The sequence below is a fragment of the Mobula birostris genome, chromosome 14 (genome assembly GCF_030028105.1).
Source record: "Mobula birostris isolate sMobBir1 chromosome 14, sMobBir1.hap1, whole genome shotgun sequence".
In the NCBI taxonomy this organism is placed as follows: domain Eukaryota; kingdom Metazoa; phylum Chordata; class Chondrichthyes; order Myliobatiformes; family Myliobatidae; genus Mobula; species Mobula birostris.
Genome location: NC_092383.1, coordinates 21,942,646 through 21,960,862, shown reverse-complemented (window position 1 = coordinate 21,960,862; position 18,217 = coordinate 21,942,646). Strand labels below are relative to the sequence as shown.

General features: G+C 42.8%; 2 protein-coding genes across 9 annotated transcripts in view; both read left to right on the top strand.

The window, feature by feature from the left end:
* myo5aa (myosin VAa) overlaps nucleotides 1-7,714 on the top strand; it is a 223,387-nt gene extending 215,673 nt beyond the window's left edge. For all 6 annotated transcript variants that reach the window (XM_072278217.1, XM_072278216.1, XM_072278215.1 and 3 more), the window contains 3 exons: nucleotides 289-463; nucleotides 4,333-4,413; nucleotides 5,476-7,714. In XM_072278217.1, coding sequence (XP_072134318.1) covers nucleotides 289-463; nucleotides 4,333-4,413; nucleotides 5,476-5,628 — 409 coding nt within the window. In that variant the 3' untranslated portion in view covers nucleotides 5,629-7,714. The remainder of the gene's footprint in view (nucleotides 1-288; nucleotides 464-4,332; nucleotides 4,414-5,475) is intronic.
* Nucleotides 7,715-10,397: 2,683 nt separating this feature from the next.
* myo5c (myosin VC) overlaps nucleotides 10,398-18,217 on the top strand; it is a 123,589-nt gene continuing 115,769 nt past the window's right edge. For all 3 annotated transcript variants that reach the window (XM_072278210.1, XM_072278209.1, XM_072278207.1), the window contains exon 1: nucleotides 10,398-10,534. In XM_072278210.1, the coding sequence (XP_072134311.1) occupies nucleotides 10,508-10,534 (27 nt within the window). In that variant the 5' untranslated portion in view covers nucleotides 10,398-10,507. The remainder of the gene's footprint in view (nucleotides 10,535-18,217) is intronic.

Genomic DNA, 18,217 nt, shown 5'->3' with positions numbered 1-18,217 from the left:
CTCAGCAAGTATTGCCCAATCCTATTTTTTTTCTGATATTTTTTTTTTAAACCTTATGCGGTGAAGTGGCCCTGCCTTCTTTTTACCATGTGAGGTAAAATAGCCCTTCCTACTGCTTTCTCCTTGGCATACCACAACTTTTCTAAGTTAACTCTAGTCAGTCAGTTTATGCTTCCCTGACCTTTTTGCCAGTTTCGCGTAATGTCTTAATGGCAGGTTAATTTTATCTCAGAATTGCTAAACTACCAGGGATGAGGCCAACCTAACCTGATTTTCTCGGTTCCCCAGGTACAATGTGAGTCAGCTCGAGGAGTGGCTGAGGGACAAGAATCTACAGACTAGTGGCGCTAAGGAAACCCTGGAGCCATTAATTCAGGCAGCTCAGCTACTGCAGGTGAAAAAGAAGACTGATGAAGATGCAGAAGCCATTTGTTCAATGTGCAGTGCTCTAACAACTGCCCAGGTATGACGCAACCAAATTCTGTGCAGAAAATAATTTTCATTGTTTTTATTGTCTTTATGTTCATTCATGGGATGTGGGCATTGCTGACAAAACTTTATTGCCTTGAAAGTGGAGGAAACCCTCCCTGAAGCTCTGCACTCCATTTGGGAGTTCCAGGATATAGGCCTAGGGATAGCAATGGGTCCAATTTGGAATAGCATACACCAATGTCAACAGCCCACCACCAATGGCAGACCCTGTAGGTAATGGCTTTACATGTGAAAACCTCCAAGTACTCTTTAAATGTGGCGCAGATTTCTGCCCTTCCTACCATAATAATAAGACATGGGATCAGAATTAGGCCATTTGGCTCATAGAGTCTGCTCTGCTTTTTGATCATGGCTGATTTATTTTCCCCCTCAACCCCATTCTCCTGCCTTCTCCCTGTAACTTTTGACACCGTTATGAATCAAGAACCTATCAACCGCTGCTTTAAATATACCCAGTGACTTAGCCTCCATATCCACCTGTAGCAATGAATTTCATAGGTCACCATCTTCAGTTCTAAAGGGATGTCGTTCTTTTCCGAGGCTGTGCCCTCTGAGTCTAGACTCTCCCACTGTTGCAAACATCCTCCCCACACTCACCCTGTCTAGGCCTTTCAATATTCAGTAGGTTTCAATGACATTCCCTCCCTCATTCTTCTAAACTCCAGTGTACTGAACCCACAGGCATCAAATGTTACTCATTCTTTCATTCCTGGGTTTATTCCCGTAAACCTCTCTGGATCCTCTAGAGCAGAGGTCCCCAACCTCCGGGCCACGAAGCATGCAGGGGTGCAGCGGTAGCTGGGGCCCACCCAGCACATCTTTAAGAAAAAAGCCGAAATAAACAAGTTAATTAATTAGGTGCCGCCTGGCATGTAAATGTCGGCCCAGATCAGAGGCGATTGCCGATTTCACGTGCTCTACGCGATGTTCACTCCTCTTTCCAGGGCGCTGGAGCCTTTAGCTGTTCCATTGTTTGGTCAATTTAAACGCCAGCCCAGACAGGCTGAAAAGATGAAAAGACAGGGCTGTCAGGATCGAGGTGACATGTTGAATCTACACAAACTTCTAATAAAGTGTAGGCGCTGCCGTGCTTTCTTTGTAATGACAGTTACGTGCTGGTCCCAGGACAGATCCTCTGACACTTTTCAGAGAGAGAAACATCGAGCCTTAATGCTGAGGAATTTAAAGTTATTGACCCTCTTCACCTCAGTTCTTCAAATGAAGACTGGCTTCTGGGCGGCACCTAATTAATTAGCTTGTTTATTTTGGCTTTTTTCTTAAAGATGTGCTGGGTGCACTCCGGCTACCGCTGCAGCCCTGCATGCGTCGCGGCCCGGAGGTTTGGGGCCACTGCTCTAGAGTGCCAGCACATCCTTAGACACAGCTTAAAACTACTCATAATACTCCAAATATGATCTAACCAATGCCTAATAAGGTCTCAGCATTACATTTTTACTTTTATTTTCTAGTCCTCTTGAAATGAATGCTAATATTGCAATACCCTGCCAGGGAGGGGTCTGAGGTGTAACAGACCCCACCCACTCGCTGGGTAAAAATATTATTTTCCTCTGATCTCCAACTTGCTAAGGAAGGAGCTTTGGCAAGTTGCTGATCTACCTGTTGTTGATGCCATATTGATGACAGAACGAGTGACTATTTTGCACAGAAGGCTCTGAGCCAATCGAGCATCAGATTGTTGGAATGAGCTGGCATGGTGGTTAACTTGTTGGAATTGGTTTGGTATTGTCATACGTACCGAGGTACAGTGAATGTTTTGTCTTGTATGCTGTTCATACAGATCAATTCATTACAGTACATTGTGACTTGTGTCCAGACGCCTGGCCTGGTGATTTGAATACACAAGTTTAAATCTCAGCATGGAGATGTAAGGTGTTGGAATCTGGAGCGAAACAGAGCAGGTCAGGCAGCGTCTATGGAGGCAAAATGGACAGCCCAAAATGTCAACTGTCCTCTTCCCTCTGTTGATGCTGCTTGATCTGCAAGGTCCCTCCATCATCTTGTTTAAATTCCATAGTGGGAGTTGAGGAGCTCATATTCAGCTGCATCATTTTGGATTATAATGGTTGCAAGCACCTCTGCACAGCCATAGGAATTCGTGTGGTTTAGTTAATGCCCTTTAAGGGAATGTGCCATCCTTACCTGGTCTGGCAATGCCCACATCCAGATGAGTTCATTAAAAAAAAGCAATTGGGCTATTTTTTTCCCCTGAGATTGAAGATGTTAGCTCCTTGTTTGGATATAGTTTCACAGAAGCTGCTTTAGTCTGTAGTTAAGTTGTCCATTTTTTAATATGGCCCTCAAAAGTTTAACTGAAATGTCGCGGCTGAACTCATCCTGTGCTGAAATATATCTCACTGGGTTTGTTGAGAAGGCTGACTGTGGCTGACTGATAAACCGAATTATCTACAGTACTGTGCAAAAGTCTTAGGCACTTATATGTACTGTAACTTGCTGCTATTTCTAGTTCAATACACACGCATGATACCAGATCAATTTAAAATTTAAGATGGATCTGTGTAACAAATGAAGCTGTTTGCAAGGATGTAATCACCAATACAAAGGCATGATCTACAGTGCTACCTTTTCACATTTTAAGATAAATTTAAAAAATTCGGCAAAGGCAAATTTCTTTCAGTGTGATGACTTGGTGATTTGATATTTGGTCTAGCACATTCGAGATATAATCTTGCCTTCTGCCTCCAGCTATCAAAGATCTTTTGGGATAATTGCAAATAAGCACAACTGAAATTCTTAGTCTAGGGCTATAAAAGTGGGTAGAGCTCTTCCTTTAAATTATTGTCGATAATGGTTCCAGAATGTTGTCATAAATAGGGGGAGTACTGCGTATAAGCTCCCACTACCTATTAAATGCCCCCAATGGCATGCAACTCAAATAGCCTCTGATAACCAAGTCCAGCTCTTGGACTTCACGTGTGGCTTAGCTACTAAGCCTAGCGAAAACATTTCTACTGGGAGAAAGGGCAAAGGCAGGTTACTAGCACCCTCAAACCGGTTGCTTCAAGCAGATGGGGCTCGTCGGCCACAGTCGGCAGCTCGTCTAAGGGAAGGAAGGCTCTGATCTGAAACCTCCCGCTGCCTTGCAGCTACACCCACTCGTGGGGAAGGCTTCAGGAGTAAAATCCAGAGCTGGAGTCAAGTTCAGCGCTGACTGGCAACCCCTGTGTTGCCAAACTGTTTCAGTCTCCGCCGTCCCTTTGGACTCATCAGATGTGTAGGGAGGGGGAGCTGGCTGCACGGGCGACAGCTTGCTCTCCATGCGTACTGGCTTGCGTATGACAGCTCGAACGCAACGCCCACGGTCAATTCCAACCAACGGAGGCCTCGCAATGGTTTGCATGTTCTTCACACCAGAATCCAAAACCAAAGCATAAAATCTTAATTTAAAAATGCTTCAGATGGTGGAACTGTGATCCAAGATGGGAAATCTGAGGCACTCAGTGGGCCAGGCAGCACCTGTGAGATTAAACTGTTAATGTTTCAGTTCCAAGCCTTTCCTCAGAACTGATGAAATGTCAACTGTTTCTTTCTTGGGTGGATGCTGCCTGAACTTCTGAGGGCTTAAGCTTTAGGATGTAATAGATTCACAATGGAGCTGCCCCCCTACCCACACGTACAGGCACCATCTTATCATATTGTATTGTGGATTGCAAAATGTTAGAATGACATTAAGCGAGTGGTCTTACTCACTTCATCAAATAGAGTTGGATTCCAAAAGGTAACCATATCTGCTTATTGCATCAGGCTTGTGTGCATGAAGTAAGCCCTTCCCATGGTAACTGCATTTTCTTTCTTTCCCAGATTGTTAAAGTCTTAAATTTATACACTCCTGTTAATGAATTCGAAGAGCGTGTAACTGCGTCTTTCATACGCACTATTCAGGTAAGAGTCTCAGTAAATGAAATGGGAGGGGGGTGGAATTGTGCATCAGTTGTTTGGTTCATTTTGAGTTGTGGGTGCCATTGTCAAGGTCAGCTTCGTGCTAGTTCTAATTGCCCTGGAGAAGGTGGTGATGTACTGTCTCTTGAACCACAGTAGTTCATCTGGTGAAGATACCTCCATAATGATGTTGGGTGGGGAGTTCCAGCATATAGACTCAGCAACGGTGACACACAGTATATCCAACTCAGGATAGTGTGCCTTTTGGAGGGGGTCCTATATGTTGTCACGTGACTGTGTCCTCAGTTGCTCTTGTCCTCTTTGTTGGTCAAGATCATAGGTCTGGGTGGTGCTGTTGGCATAGTCACACACTGCAGCCACAGTGCACCGATGCTGGAGGAGAGAGTGAGCCGTTAGTAGGAAAGCACTGTTGACTCATCCTGACGTTGAGCTTTCATGTGCTGTCAACGATTATAATTTCGAAAACTTGGAAAAATCTCAGACTATCCTGACTTGAAAATATGTCATGCTCATCTTGAAAGCGTACTTATGCGGAGAAAGTGTTGTCTTAGTAATCCAGCTTCTTATAGTTTGAAAGGTATTTTATCATGGGCTCTTTTAATGTGCAGGGGAGCTGAAAATTTTAAATAACAGCTAATCTTTGCGCTTCATGCTGAGTAGATGGAATTTTGAAGTTAAAGCTTAGAAGTCACGCAGGCTTGGAGCTAAATTTGTTCCCTGTGTCGTGCCTAATGGAAAGTCATCAGCTTTATTTATAAGAATGTACTTCCTATGTGAAATATTCAGGAGAACCACTCCAGAAAATAGGCAGAGAATTTTAATCTTGCACATTCCTTCCTGTGCTGGAAAAAGATATTTTACTGAGTTGCTTTGTTTTTCATAATTATCAGTGTTTGTAGATGAATATTTACCATCACTGCACTGTCTATAGTTCATTTTTAAAAAAACTTAGAGATTATTAACCTATTAGGAATATTTATAAATTCCAATTCCATTAAAACTCTGTTAATAATATTTCACTAATCTTTATTCCTTTCTCTCTAGGTGCGTTTACAAAACCGAAAAGACTCTCCACAGTTGCTAATGGATGCAAAACACATATTCCCTGTTACGTTCCCTTTCAATCCATCTTCTTTAGCACTCGAGAGCATTCAGATTCCAAGCAGCATGAACCTTGGATTCCTGATACGTGTCTGAGGAGCAGTTAAGCAAGATGAGGATCACGTCCATTCATCACACACAGCTAGAGCAGTGCTGAAGTATCTCCCTTTGAAAAGAATGTACATTGAAAGTAAATGCTGAACCTCCTCATACAGCACCAATAAATATCCCGTGATAACTGCTACTGTGCAGTTTCAGTGAATATACTTTGGATTTAGCAACTGTAAATTAGGGTTGTGTCATACTTTAATTATTAGCCATCAAACTAAGGGGAATACAACTGCCTGATATAGCATCATTTTGTCTAATAACTATTATTTAAAGTCAATATACAAATGATGTAGACTACAAATCTCTGTTAGAATATAATCTAGAGATTATAATGGTGTTTAATTTAGCACATGATGATAGTAGCCCTGTCCAGTGTCCCCCGAATATGCTGATCTGCATCCTTTAACACCATACTGTGTAACGTTAAGACATATTAAAGATATTTCACGTCAACGTTACAACTTTTTCAAACCCATTTTAAACTGATTTGTGCAGATATTTTAGTTATCATTTTAAGTTCCAATTCTGACAAAGCACAAAAGCACTCAAAAGGGCAAAATATCAAAATATCAGATGGATAGTTAAAATATAGAAGATTGAACAAAACATTTTTTCAGTATTTGACATATTACCTTTAGGCCTTTTAAATATGCTCTTGTTGGAATCTCTTAACACTTTACAGGAACTCTTTCATTTATTTGTTACTGTGTATATTAGGGTAAAGGATAACAATTGTAAAAGCAAAGTAGAAGTATTTTTTTCCAGTATTTTCAGTGCAGTATTTAGTGACCTTGGGGTCAGGTTATGTGCTGGTTGCCGTGGTTACGATGCAGGCATCACCCTGATAGGACTGCTATCACTCCAATCTCTCAGAGCTCAGATGGTGTACTGTAGAATCAACTCTGAAAGTTCTTAAAATTGGAATATCTTATTTTGAGGACAATAGGTACTCTGATTCGAAATTTGATTTAAAATGTCGCTTCATGCTGGCCAAAATTTATGTACTTGTTCTACCCTTCATGGTTTACATATTTTAAGTTATTTAATTCATTACTTAAGTAGCTAATTTCAAAAACCTGATTTCAGGACAATGGTTTACATATTAAATGGTGTATTATATGTGCCTATTTATAGTCTGAATGGAAAACCCAATATTTAACTGGGAGGTATATGGTATTTCTAAGTCCCATATGGTAAAAGTCTGTGTAGTGCTCTGTATATCTGCAGAATGGTTTATATAATCCACTGGTGTTATCTAAATAAATTAGGCAATACTTTGATAGAAACAATATTGAATATTTGATTTATTCATGACCTATTTTGGGTTTTGCAGTTTTGTACATTTCAGTCTTAAAGTACAAAGTTCTCCAGTCCACCCCCCCAGTCAAATATTTGCTTAATTCACCCAAAATTAATTAGTTAAAAAAGCATCATATGCTTTGGTCAATCTAAAATGGATGCTTTTTTTTTGTCAAGAGTACTGCAGACAGAAAGGGTTTATGTTTTAAAGAAAGATTGTCTGGGAAAGCGGTATATTCCAAGTTATTGGCTGTCACTCATCGATTGTGTTGCATTCCATCAGCAGTGCTTTGTTTTAGGGCATTTACACAAATTCTGGGTTAAGAAAGTGAAACTCTGAATTTAGCGAAGAGACAACAGATGAACGAACTATGAAGGCAATCTTCCTTTGAAATATTATTTATGCACTTTAGTTTTCCCCCATATATAGTTTCATGCTTCCTGCTTTATATTGCCTTTTACCTTTTTGTATCATAAAATGCAAGTACATTAGTAGTAATTGGTGTTAAGAAACTGGAGATTCTTAAATAACAGTGGTCAGCTGAAAACATAATTGTTGCTATGGTATGCTGATGACTGATGTTATCCCTGGATAACTATTGTGTTTAACCAGGTAGCAAACAATAGTATGATATTGATGTACAGAAAAGTTCTGAAAACACTGTAGCGTTTCCTGTTTGTTTCAATTAGTAGCTGTGTGCATTATGGAAAATGTATATTGACTTAGGAAATAAAGTAATGTCCAACTTGTAAAAATAAACATTTCAACATTATAAACCAGCTGCTTTAGTTTTAATGATTGATATCTGCCAGTTTTGGGAATCTCTTATTTAGAGTTGCATAGCATGCAAATGGGACCTTTGGTCCTACTGTCCCATTCCGACCAAAATTCCCACTGAAGTTAGTCCCATTCTAACCTTTCCCACCCGAGTACCTGTCCGAGTAACTTGTTAGGTGCCTCAACCACCTCCTCTGAAGGCATTGCTGAAAAATAGTAATTAGCCTTGAACGGTGTGATTTGTGAAATTATTCTGGAGGTGTTTAAAGCTAGTACCCTGAGCCACTACAACTCCTGGAAATTTGGAGCATCAACACTTCAAAAGAGTGCAACACATTGTTTTCTTTTTACAACTCACTGAAAGGGTTATATTGAAGAAAAAAAACACTCAACTACATTAGGTGATGTTAAAAATACTTGGCCATGCAGTTTAGCTTACAATGAGAATTTCTTGAAATGGATGAATGCTAATGGCATTGCGATTACAATGAGAATCTGAACACTATTAATAAAAGAACACAAAAGGGGCAGGAGTAGTACAGACCCCTTAAGTGTGCTCCACCGTTTAATGGGATAATGGTCTCAGTTCTCTTTTGTACCAATACCCCAATTTTCCTCAATTTATCAAATACTTATCCACCCCACTATAAATGCTTCTAGTGACACACAAAATGCTAGGGAACGCAGCAGGCCAGGCAGCATCCATAGGAAGAGGTACAGTTGGCGTTTCGGGCTGAGACCCTTCGTCAGGACTAACTGAAAGAAGAGATAGTAAGAGATCCAAAATGATAGGAGAAAACAGGAGGGAGAGGGAGAGGGATGAGGCTAAGAGATGGAAAGTTGATTGGCAAAAGGGATACCAGGCTGGAGAAGGGGGAGGGTCATGGGACGGGAGACCTAGGGAGGAAAAAAGGGGGATAGGAGCCCAGAGGAAGATGGAGAACAGGCAAGGAGTGATTGTGAGAGGGGCAGAGAGAAAAATAGGGGGGGGATAATAAATAAATAGGGATGGGGTGAGAAGGGGCATTAACGGAAGTTAGAAGTCAATGTTCATGCCATCAGGCTGGAGGCTACCCAGACGGAATAGAAGGTGTTGTTCCTCCAACCTGAGTGTGGCTTCATCTTTACAGTAGGGGAGGCCATGGATTGACATATCGGAATGGGATGCGGAATTAAAATGCGTGGCCACCGGGAGATCCTGCTTTCTCTGGCGGACAGAGCGTAGGTGTTCAGCGAAACGGCCTCCCAGTCTGTGTCGGGTCTCACCAAGAGTGGCCACCTGTATATTGGTGAGACCCGTAAGGAGTTCTCCCCGCGACTGCGCAGGTCTCCTTCCACGTTCCAAAAAATATATAGGAACATAGGTGTAATGGAGCTGGCAAGGCCTGTTACCGTGGTGTATCCGTAAATACAATCAAAATAAATATATTAAAAAAACATGATCCCACTGTTAACACACATAAAATGCTGGAGGAACTCAGGGTCTCAGCCAGAAACTTCGACTTTTTTTTCTCTTTTCCATAGATGCTACCTGGTGTGCTGACTTCCTCCAGCATTGGGTGCGTGTGTTGCTTAGTATTTCCAGCATCTGCAGATTTTCTTGTGTTTCTAGTCCCACTGTTCTTCATTCACTTGCACTCTCTCCCCCTTAGACAATATTCTGCCTTTTAGCTTCTCCTACCTCGCAGTTCCCCAGACTGAACTCCACTCTGCCTGCTTTCTAAATCCATTTTCACTTGGTGGCCGTTTTATTAGATGCCTCCCGGACCTAATGACGTGGCCACCGAGTGTATGTTGGTGGTGGTGGTCTGCTGCCGTAGTCCACCCACTTCAAGGTTCAATGTGTGGTTACTAATTACTAATGCGTGGTTCTGTCGCCTTCCTGCCAGTCTGCTCCTCCCATGTTACACCAGTACAACACTTAAGAGGCAATAAATGGAAGCAAGATCTTAGTTATTTGGCTGGAACGATATTGCAATATCTTCCAATATTTTGACAAAGAATCACGTCCTCGTAGTTTGAGAGATTGATTCACTTTTAAGTATTTCCAATGATTCTCTGGACGGCTGTCATGGTCAGTAGTTGTGATGGCTAACTGGTGTCCTTGTCAACGGGATACAAGGAACAAACGACATGGACTTTTATGAAGAGGCAATGTTCTGTTGATTAGATTTGGCGGAATCATTAAAAGTCATAAAGATAGCACAAGTTTGATAACGATGTCAGTTATAAAAGGATCTCCTAACTTTTTCACACAAATTCTTTTGGAAATTTATGGCGACTTAACTAATGTTACAGGAAGTGCTACTTAAAACGTCGTTTAGATTATGTCACCTGTTAGGGTGTCATAAAACTTGTGAAGGTGTGAATGGAGTTTATTACAAGGGACTTGAAAAGTTTAAATGCCACGTCCCCTTACCTTGTGCATTATTTGCATACTGCGTCGCCGTGCGTACATTGAAAGGGTTGAATCTGTGTATCCTGGCGCACTGCTTTGTGCTGGGGCAGTACTTTCTTACCTACCTGTCAGCTACTTCTAGGAGTTGCGCGCAGGAATTTCCTCTGTCACGGGGTGGTGCTTGCAGTGAATGGGGAGGGAGGGAGACAGGCAGAGCAAAGTCGCGCTGGATTACTTTCGTGTCTGTAAACAAAACAGGTGGGACCTGTGAGAGGGAGGAGAGGGCGGAGAGAGAGAGAGGTGGGAGAGCAGGAGGACTTGGCGGCGGACCATGAGCAGAGGTGGCGCAGCTCACTCGAGCACCTGCTGAAACAACCCAGCCCGTGACAATGGCAGTGGCTGAACTCTATACCAAGGTAACTCAGTAACCAGCTCAGTCTCCGCAGTTCCTCTCTGCGCCGGCACCAAGGCTGAACAAGTTGGCTGGAAACTTTTAGTTTGCTCTCCCCGCCTTTAGCTACCGGGTTAAGTGGAGGTTCAGGGGGCTTTTGAGGGACATCGCCCTATTTTAGTCCCCAAGTGAATTCAGCTTGTTCTTGGGAAATGCCCCAAGCCATATGGAACCGGTTTGTAAGGGTGCATTTCTAGACTTCGCGCTGTTCATGCAAGATTTTGCCAATTGCATTGACCTTCCGACGTGGCTTTATTGATTGCGGATTGTAGAGAGAGCTGATATCTGTGTGTTTGGGCATCTTGGCACAACAGTTGTATGACATCATCTGGATACCGTAACAGGATGCTGTAGTAAAGATTTAGCTAGAAAGGTGCTGTTTCCCTAAGCAGGAGAGTCTGGGACAGAGGGAACCGCATCATGGGTTGGTTCTTGTGACAGGGACAAATCTCTAGAATGGTTTAAATTTTTTTTGCGGCAGAAACAGAAAATGCTGGAAGATCTCAACAGGACAGGCAGCATCTGTAGAAAGAGCAACAGAACTGAACAAGAAAGCTGCAGTGCCGCCAATAAGCAATTTTAACTCATCCTGTTACAGACATTTCCTTTCTTCTGTACACCCTGCCCCCATGTCTTCTACTGCAAATTAACTTGCGTCTTTCTCAGTTCTGACCAATGATTGTGGACTGGAGACTCCACTACTTCTCTTTCTGCAGTTTTAATTTTTTTTTGTTTTGGATATCCAGCATCTGCAGGTTTTTCCTTATATTTTCATTTGCCTTCAGTTATTGGATCTCTTCTAGAGATGTGTGGCCTCACTGTTCTTAAGCATAAGGCTGACAGCAATAGATTTTTAGGCAAGTAAATTATGGATCTGTCTGGAATGTGGAATATTGGAATTAGTCATTGTTTACTCAGAGGGGGAGCAGGTTCCAAGATGCGCATGTCCTACACCCACTTACAGTTATAATAATTCTGCCATCAAACATAACAAGTTTTCATTGAAAATGGAAATAGAAAAATCTTGTTGCTGTTAAAGGTGTTGCCTCTGTAGAGTCGTAGTCGTAGAACACTGCATAAACAGACCCCTCAGCCCGTCTCGTCCATGCTGAACTGTTGATCTCTCTAGTCCCATCAAACTACACCTGGATCAGAGTCCTCCATACCCCTCCCATACATGTTCCGACGCAAGTTTCTCTTGTATGGTGAAATTGCACCCGATCCACCAGTTCTGGCAGCTGGTTCCACACTCTCACCACCCTCTGAAGAAGTTCCCCCCTGAAGGGAAAACCTTGCCTCACAAATCTGTTGAAATTCTTTGAGGAGATAACAGGCAGGACTGACAAAAGAGAGTCAGTGGCTGTTGTTTGCTTGGATTTTCAGAAAGCCTTTGATGAGATGCCACACATGAGGCCGCTTGACAAGAATAAGAGTCCATGGTATTACAGGAAAGATACTAACATGCATAGAAAGACTCCAAAAGATTGGAAGAATGGGCAAAGAAGTGGCAGGTGGAATAGTGAGGGATGTGTGTTATCATGCACTTTGATAAAAGGAACAAAGATGCAAATTATTTTTCTAAACTGTGAAAAGTTTCAAAAACTTTGGAGAGGGTCCAGAGTGAATTTCATGAGAATAGTTCTTGGAATGAAAGGGTTAATGTTTGGGGAGTGTTCGATGGGCCTGCAGTTGTTGGAGTTTAGACAGATGAGCAAAGGGGATCTCATTGAAAGCCCTAGATAGAGTGGATGTTGAGAGGATGTTTCCCAGAGTGAGTGAGTCTAGGACCAGAGGGCACAATCTCAGAATAGAGAGGTGTCCATTTAGAACAGAGATGAGAAGGAATTTCTTTAGCCAGAGGGAGGTGAACCTGTTTAAGTCATTGCCGCAGCAGACTCGATGGGCCAGGTAGCCTAATTCTGTTCCTGTGTCTTACGGTACTTTGGTCTAAATATTTCATCATTCACCCCCAACCCCTTCTATTCTCACCCGCCCTCAGAGTAAACGCAAGCAGGCTTTTCCACAATCTACATGCCTCATAATTTTGTCTGCCTCTATCAAATCTCCTGTTAATCTCTTAAACTCTGAGGAATAAATTCCTAACCTATTCAACCTTGCCTTTTAACTCAGGTCCTCAAGTCCTGGTGGTATCCTTGTAAATTTTCTCTGCACTCTTTCAATCTTATTGATGCCTTTACTCAGTACTTTGATTTATGAAGGCTAATGTGCCAAAAGCTCTCGTTATGACCTATCTACCTATAACACCGCTAACTTTGGACTTGCTTTGTGCAAGAATCAAAGTGGTTGCATCATCCTTCTTCCAACATTTTGAGAAACTGTACAGTTTAAATATTTAAAGAAAACATAGCAACAATCAAGAGATTGCAGATGTCAGAAATCCAGACTCTCACACACACAAAATGCTGGAAGAGCTCAGCAAATCAGGCAGCATCAATCAGAGTCGACGTTTCAGGCAGAGACCCTTCACCAGGACTGCAAAGGAAAGGGGCAGAAGCCAGAATAGGAAGGTGGGTGGGGGGGAAGTGCACAAGTTAGAAGGTGATAGGTGAATCCAAGTGAGGGAGAAGGTGGGTGGGTGGGGGAGAGTGGACGATGTGACAAGGTGAGAGGTGATAGATGGAAAAGGGCTGAAAAGTAAGGAATCTGACTGGCGAGAGTGGATCGTGGGTGAAAGGGAAGAAGAAGGGGTACCAGAGGGATGTGATAGGCAGGTGAGGAGAAGAGAACGGGATAAAAGGGGAGCTGGAATGGGTAATGGAAAAGAAGAAGAGGAGGGAGGTGTCAACAATATGCTGTAAATTGTTGAATAGGACTGTATGTTAACTAAAAAATTTTTAAAACTTCTACAAATGTACTGGGGAGAGCATTCTGACTGGCTGCATCACTGTTTGGTACTGCACAAGATCGAAGTAAGTGGCAGTAACGTGAAAAATCAGTCAGCTCCATCATGGGTACTAGCCTCCATAGTATCCAAGACCTCTTCAAAGAGCGGTACCTTAGGAAGGTGATGTCCGTCATTAAGGACCCCCATCAGCTAGCACCTGCTCTCTTCTCATTGTTACCACCAGGAAGGAGGTACAGAAGCCCGAAGGCACACACTCAACAATTCAGGAACAGCTTCTTCCCCTCTGCCACCTGATTTCTAAATGGACATTGAACCCATGAGCACTACCTCACTACTTTTTCATTTCTGATTTTTATACACTACTTATTTTAACTTATCTATAATATATATATATATATGTATATACTGTGATTCACAGCTTTTTTCACTGTCATCGTGTATTGCTTTGTACTGCTGTCATAAAGTTAACAAATTTGATGCCATACGCCCACAATCTTAAACCTGATTCTGAAATGAGCTTGTCAGCTCCTCAATTTGGCTCTGCTATTTATTTAGATCAGGGTAGGTTTATTCCTTGGCCTCATGCCTGCCTTTACACCATCTTCTTGGCCACACCCAATCAAAACCATCCAGTTTCCTTTTAGTATCGACAGTCGTTCCAGCAACAATAGAGTTCGTAGGAGAGTGGGAGGTGGAGGGAGGAGGGGAGGGGAGGAACAGGGTAAAATTTCCCAAGTCCCTCCCATCCATCACTTGAACATACTTCTTGATTTCTCCCCTGAAATACTGAGTTCCAATTTTAAGAGTGTTTATCATTTTTAATATTTTTGTTTGGAATACAGGAGTTCATTGGTTCCTTGTCATTGATTCTTCCACCAGAGGGAATGATTTCTGGCTTTATCCCTTTCACATTTTAAGCATTTCAATCGGTTCACTGGAATTCAAGCCAAGCATTTAAAACACATCCTTGGCATTTTAACTCTCTAAGTTTTAGAGTCTAAGACATGGTGTACAAGTTCAAGTTCAACTCCTTTATCTTCTGGTTGTACATATACACAATCAAATGAAACATTATTCCAGACCACGGTGCTCCCGTAAAACATATATCACACACAACACAGAGCATAAAACAAAATATTACCAAAAAAGTTAAGAAAATTCAAAGTGCATGTAATGTGTAACGCAGGTAAGCAGTAAAGAACTCGCTGCCCTAGTGAATAGACCTTGGTGGTGGCAGGCTACTCATTAGTCTTACAACCTGCAGGAAGAAGCAGCCAGCCAGTCAGCTGAAATGAAGACCAAACTCCAATGCCCAAAGGTGTAATAGTGTCGTAGGATCTGCTGTGCCACCACGGCACCTCAGTCTGCCTGTCCTAGTACCTCCTTCCTGAGAGAGGTAGATCAAAGAGATTGTAGGATGGGTAGTTGGAATCCTCAACAATGCTTTGGGCCCTTCGTACACAGTGCCACCCTCAAAAGTAGGGGAGAGGGAGACCCTTGTGATCCTTTCGATGGTTTTAACTATCCTCTGTATGGTCTTAGAAACAGATGCCTTGCAGCTTCTGCAGCACACAGTGATGCAGCCAGACACCTCATTGGTGTTCCTGTAGAACGTTGGTAGAATGCGGGCAGGGAGACTCGCACAGCTCAATCTCCTCAGAAAGTGTAGACGCTGCTGTGTTTCTTGACTAATGAGGAGGTATTGTGGGTCCAGGCTAGATCGTCTGATATGCGCACACCAAGGAACTTTGTGATCATCACTGTCTCCATGTGCAATGGAGAGAGGTTGAACTGCACCTTCCTGATGTCCACAATCACCTCTCTTGCCTTGTCCCCATTGAGACTCGGGTTTTTGTGCTCGCACCATTTGACAAGCCTCTCTGCTTCCTCTCTGTATGCCAACCCTTCATTGTTGCTGATGAGGCCAACCATGGTAGTACCATCAGCGAGCTCGGTGATGTGGCTTAAGCTGGATAAGGCAGTGCAGCCTTGCGTCAGCTGCGTAAACAGCAGGGGCCTGAGCACACATAGCCATGGTGGGGTGGGCACCAATGCTCAGCATGATGGAGCTTGAGATATTGCTGCCAAATTGGACTGACGGGACTCTTTCCAACAAGAAATCCAAGATCCCTTTACAGGGAAGGGCTTTGAGTCCCAACGAGGACAGTTTAGCTCATCAGCGTCTGAGGGATGATTGTGCTAAGCATCAGGGCTGAAGTTGATGAACATTATCCTGGTGTATGAGGCATCCTTTTCTAGGTGGGACAGGGCAAAGTGGAGGGTGGGGTCAATGGAATCATAAGTGCACTGTTCAAACCCTTTCAAAATCCACTGCTGCCGCCTACAAAGAGTCTGTACATTCTCCCAGTGACTGTGTGGGATTCTTCTAGGTTGTCCTCCCACATTCCAAGAATGGCTCCAAAGGTTACTGGACTAATTGGTCACATAGCTGTAATTGGGTGGCGCAGGCCCTGTTACCATGCTGTATCTCAAAATAAAACTAAAACTCAAAACAAAACAAAGTTGGAGCCTAGACAGGGTCTGACCATGTAGTTTCACAGTGTTCATGAACGCTGTGGCTAGTTCATGAAGATTTTGCTTCATACGTCCATCCGCATTGATGTGCAGTTCCCTGCCCTGATCTCATCCCCCCCCACCCCCGCCGTCCATCCTCACAAACCTCAACATATAATGGACCAGTCTGATGCATTTGAAATGAATTAGAGTTGCGTTTTGTCCGAAGGATATAGAAATGAAGCCAGTTTATAGTGCACTTCAGGTTTCTTGTTCTGAGTGCCATTAGATCTCCCGATGACTCTCTGTAACCAATTTCTATCTCTCTACAAACATTAATTCTGTGTTCTAAACCAAGCTATGAGTCACATGTGTTCGTAAGCAGGGGTGACACACCCTGCTAATCATAAATCTCCATTTCAGTCATGGGTCACTGTTTGAATAAATCTAGCCGTGCCATTCGTGTGACTTAACCAAAGGCACTGTGAATGTTGTCAATCACTGATTATTTCTATTTTCGGGCTTTGGCGTGAATGAGGTTCCACTGCAAAGCCTTGCCACGACTATCTGCTTGTGGAATGGTTGCACATTCCTGTTCATTAGTAGCCAGGGCATGTCCAGCAACACTATCTCACTCTGTCCCTGAACCTGTGTATTTCCAGTGATTCATCCTTGGCACTTCAGTTACTCATTTACAAACTACTCCTTGGTGACTTTATCCACCAGTTCTGAGTTTCCACATAAACGATGAGAATACTTAACTCTAACTTTTCCAGAACTCTTCTCTGTATCTAATTCCGGTTCTGAGAATTTAGTCTCTTGTACTTCTACCTTAAACTCTGTCTCTTCATTTTTCCTTCTCTCTTTTGAAAACTTTATTTGAAACTTTTAGTATCCCCCTGATTATCTTGTTGTTTGGTTAATTTCCACTTCTTTCTGATTGCACCTTTTGTCATGTGAGTTATGTCCCCCTATATAACCTGCTGCCTATTGCGCTGCTGGTGGTTAGGGTGGCAATGAAGGTCCTCCGTCGCTGGTGGTGCTTCAAGCTTCCTTCATCACGTCAGTGGCTCCCTCTTGGTTTTTTCAACCGTCAGTCATGCAAGTCCCGGTTGGAGACTCAAGAATACCGTTGTGCTCAGATTCTTCATTGCTGTTTCTGTGACAATTTTGTTTCACCAGTCAGGGTCGTTAGCCCTGAGCTGAATCCCCGAACCTGGACAGCTTTTCGTCTGTCCTATGTCTGGCATGGGTGTCCCTACCATCAAGCCCTGACTCCAGGCAACATAGCTCTCTGGGTCGTTGAGGCACGTGAGGTCTACCTATATTAATGGGACTAAAGTTGCTTACTAGCTGGTCCCCTGCTGAATTGTGCTGGCTCTGCCATTCTCACTGTGCAATACCACAAAATAAGCTTAGCGATGTCAGTTTTTATCATTCTGCAGGGCATCCCCACCCAAAATGTAAATGAGTGTGATTTCATTCTGTGGAATGTTGGACGTGATGGTTATATTCATTCCCCCAAAGATTTTCTTTTTCAACATATTCTGCTGTAGAAGCTTTTAGTGTTTCTGTATCAGATTCAAAAATCTTTTATGTTTGTCCCCATCTGTGGTTGAATTTACCCCCTGTGCTTTTCATTGAGAAGCAAATATTGCATGTGACGTTTCTTCATCTCTGGGCTGTGAATCAAGAAATCTAACTGGCATTGTCTGACAGAGAAGTCATTATCTGGATATGGATAAACAGGAAGGTCCAGCAAGTAAAGGAAGGGAGGAATTATAGAAAGCATAGGCAGTCACTATAGTTTTACTATAAAGGACCGCCACCACCCAGGACTTGCCCTCTTCTCATTGTTACCATCAGGAACGAGGTGCAGAAGCCTGAAGGCACACACTCAGTGATTCAGGAACAGCTTCTTCCTCTCTGCCATCTGGTTTCTGAATGGACGTTGAAACCATGAACACTACGTCACTACTTCCTTATTTCTGTTTTTGTATCACTTATTTAATTTAGCTATTTGATATAGATATATATACTTACTGTAATTCAGTTTTTTCCTATATTATCATGTATGGCATTGTACTGCTGCTGCAAAGTTAACAAAATTCACAACATATGCTGTTGATATTAAACCTGATTCTGATTCCAAATTTGCCCATCCGTTAGTCTTGCGAGACCATGGATCTGCACCTGGAAAGTCTTCACTCTCCAGGGCACAGGCCTGGGCAAGGTTGTATGGAAGGCCAGTAGTTGCCCATGCTGCAA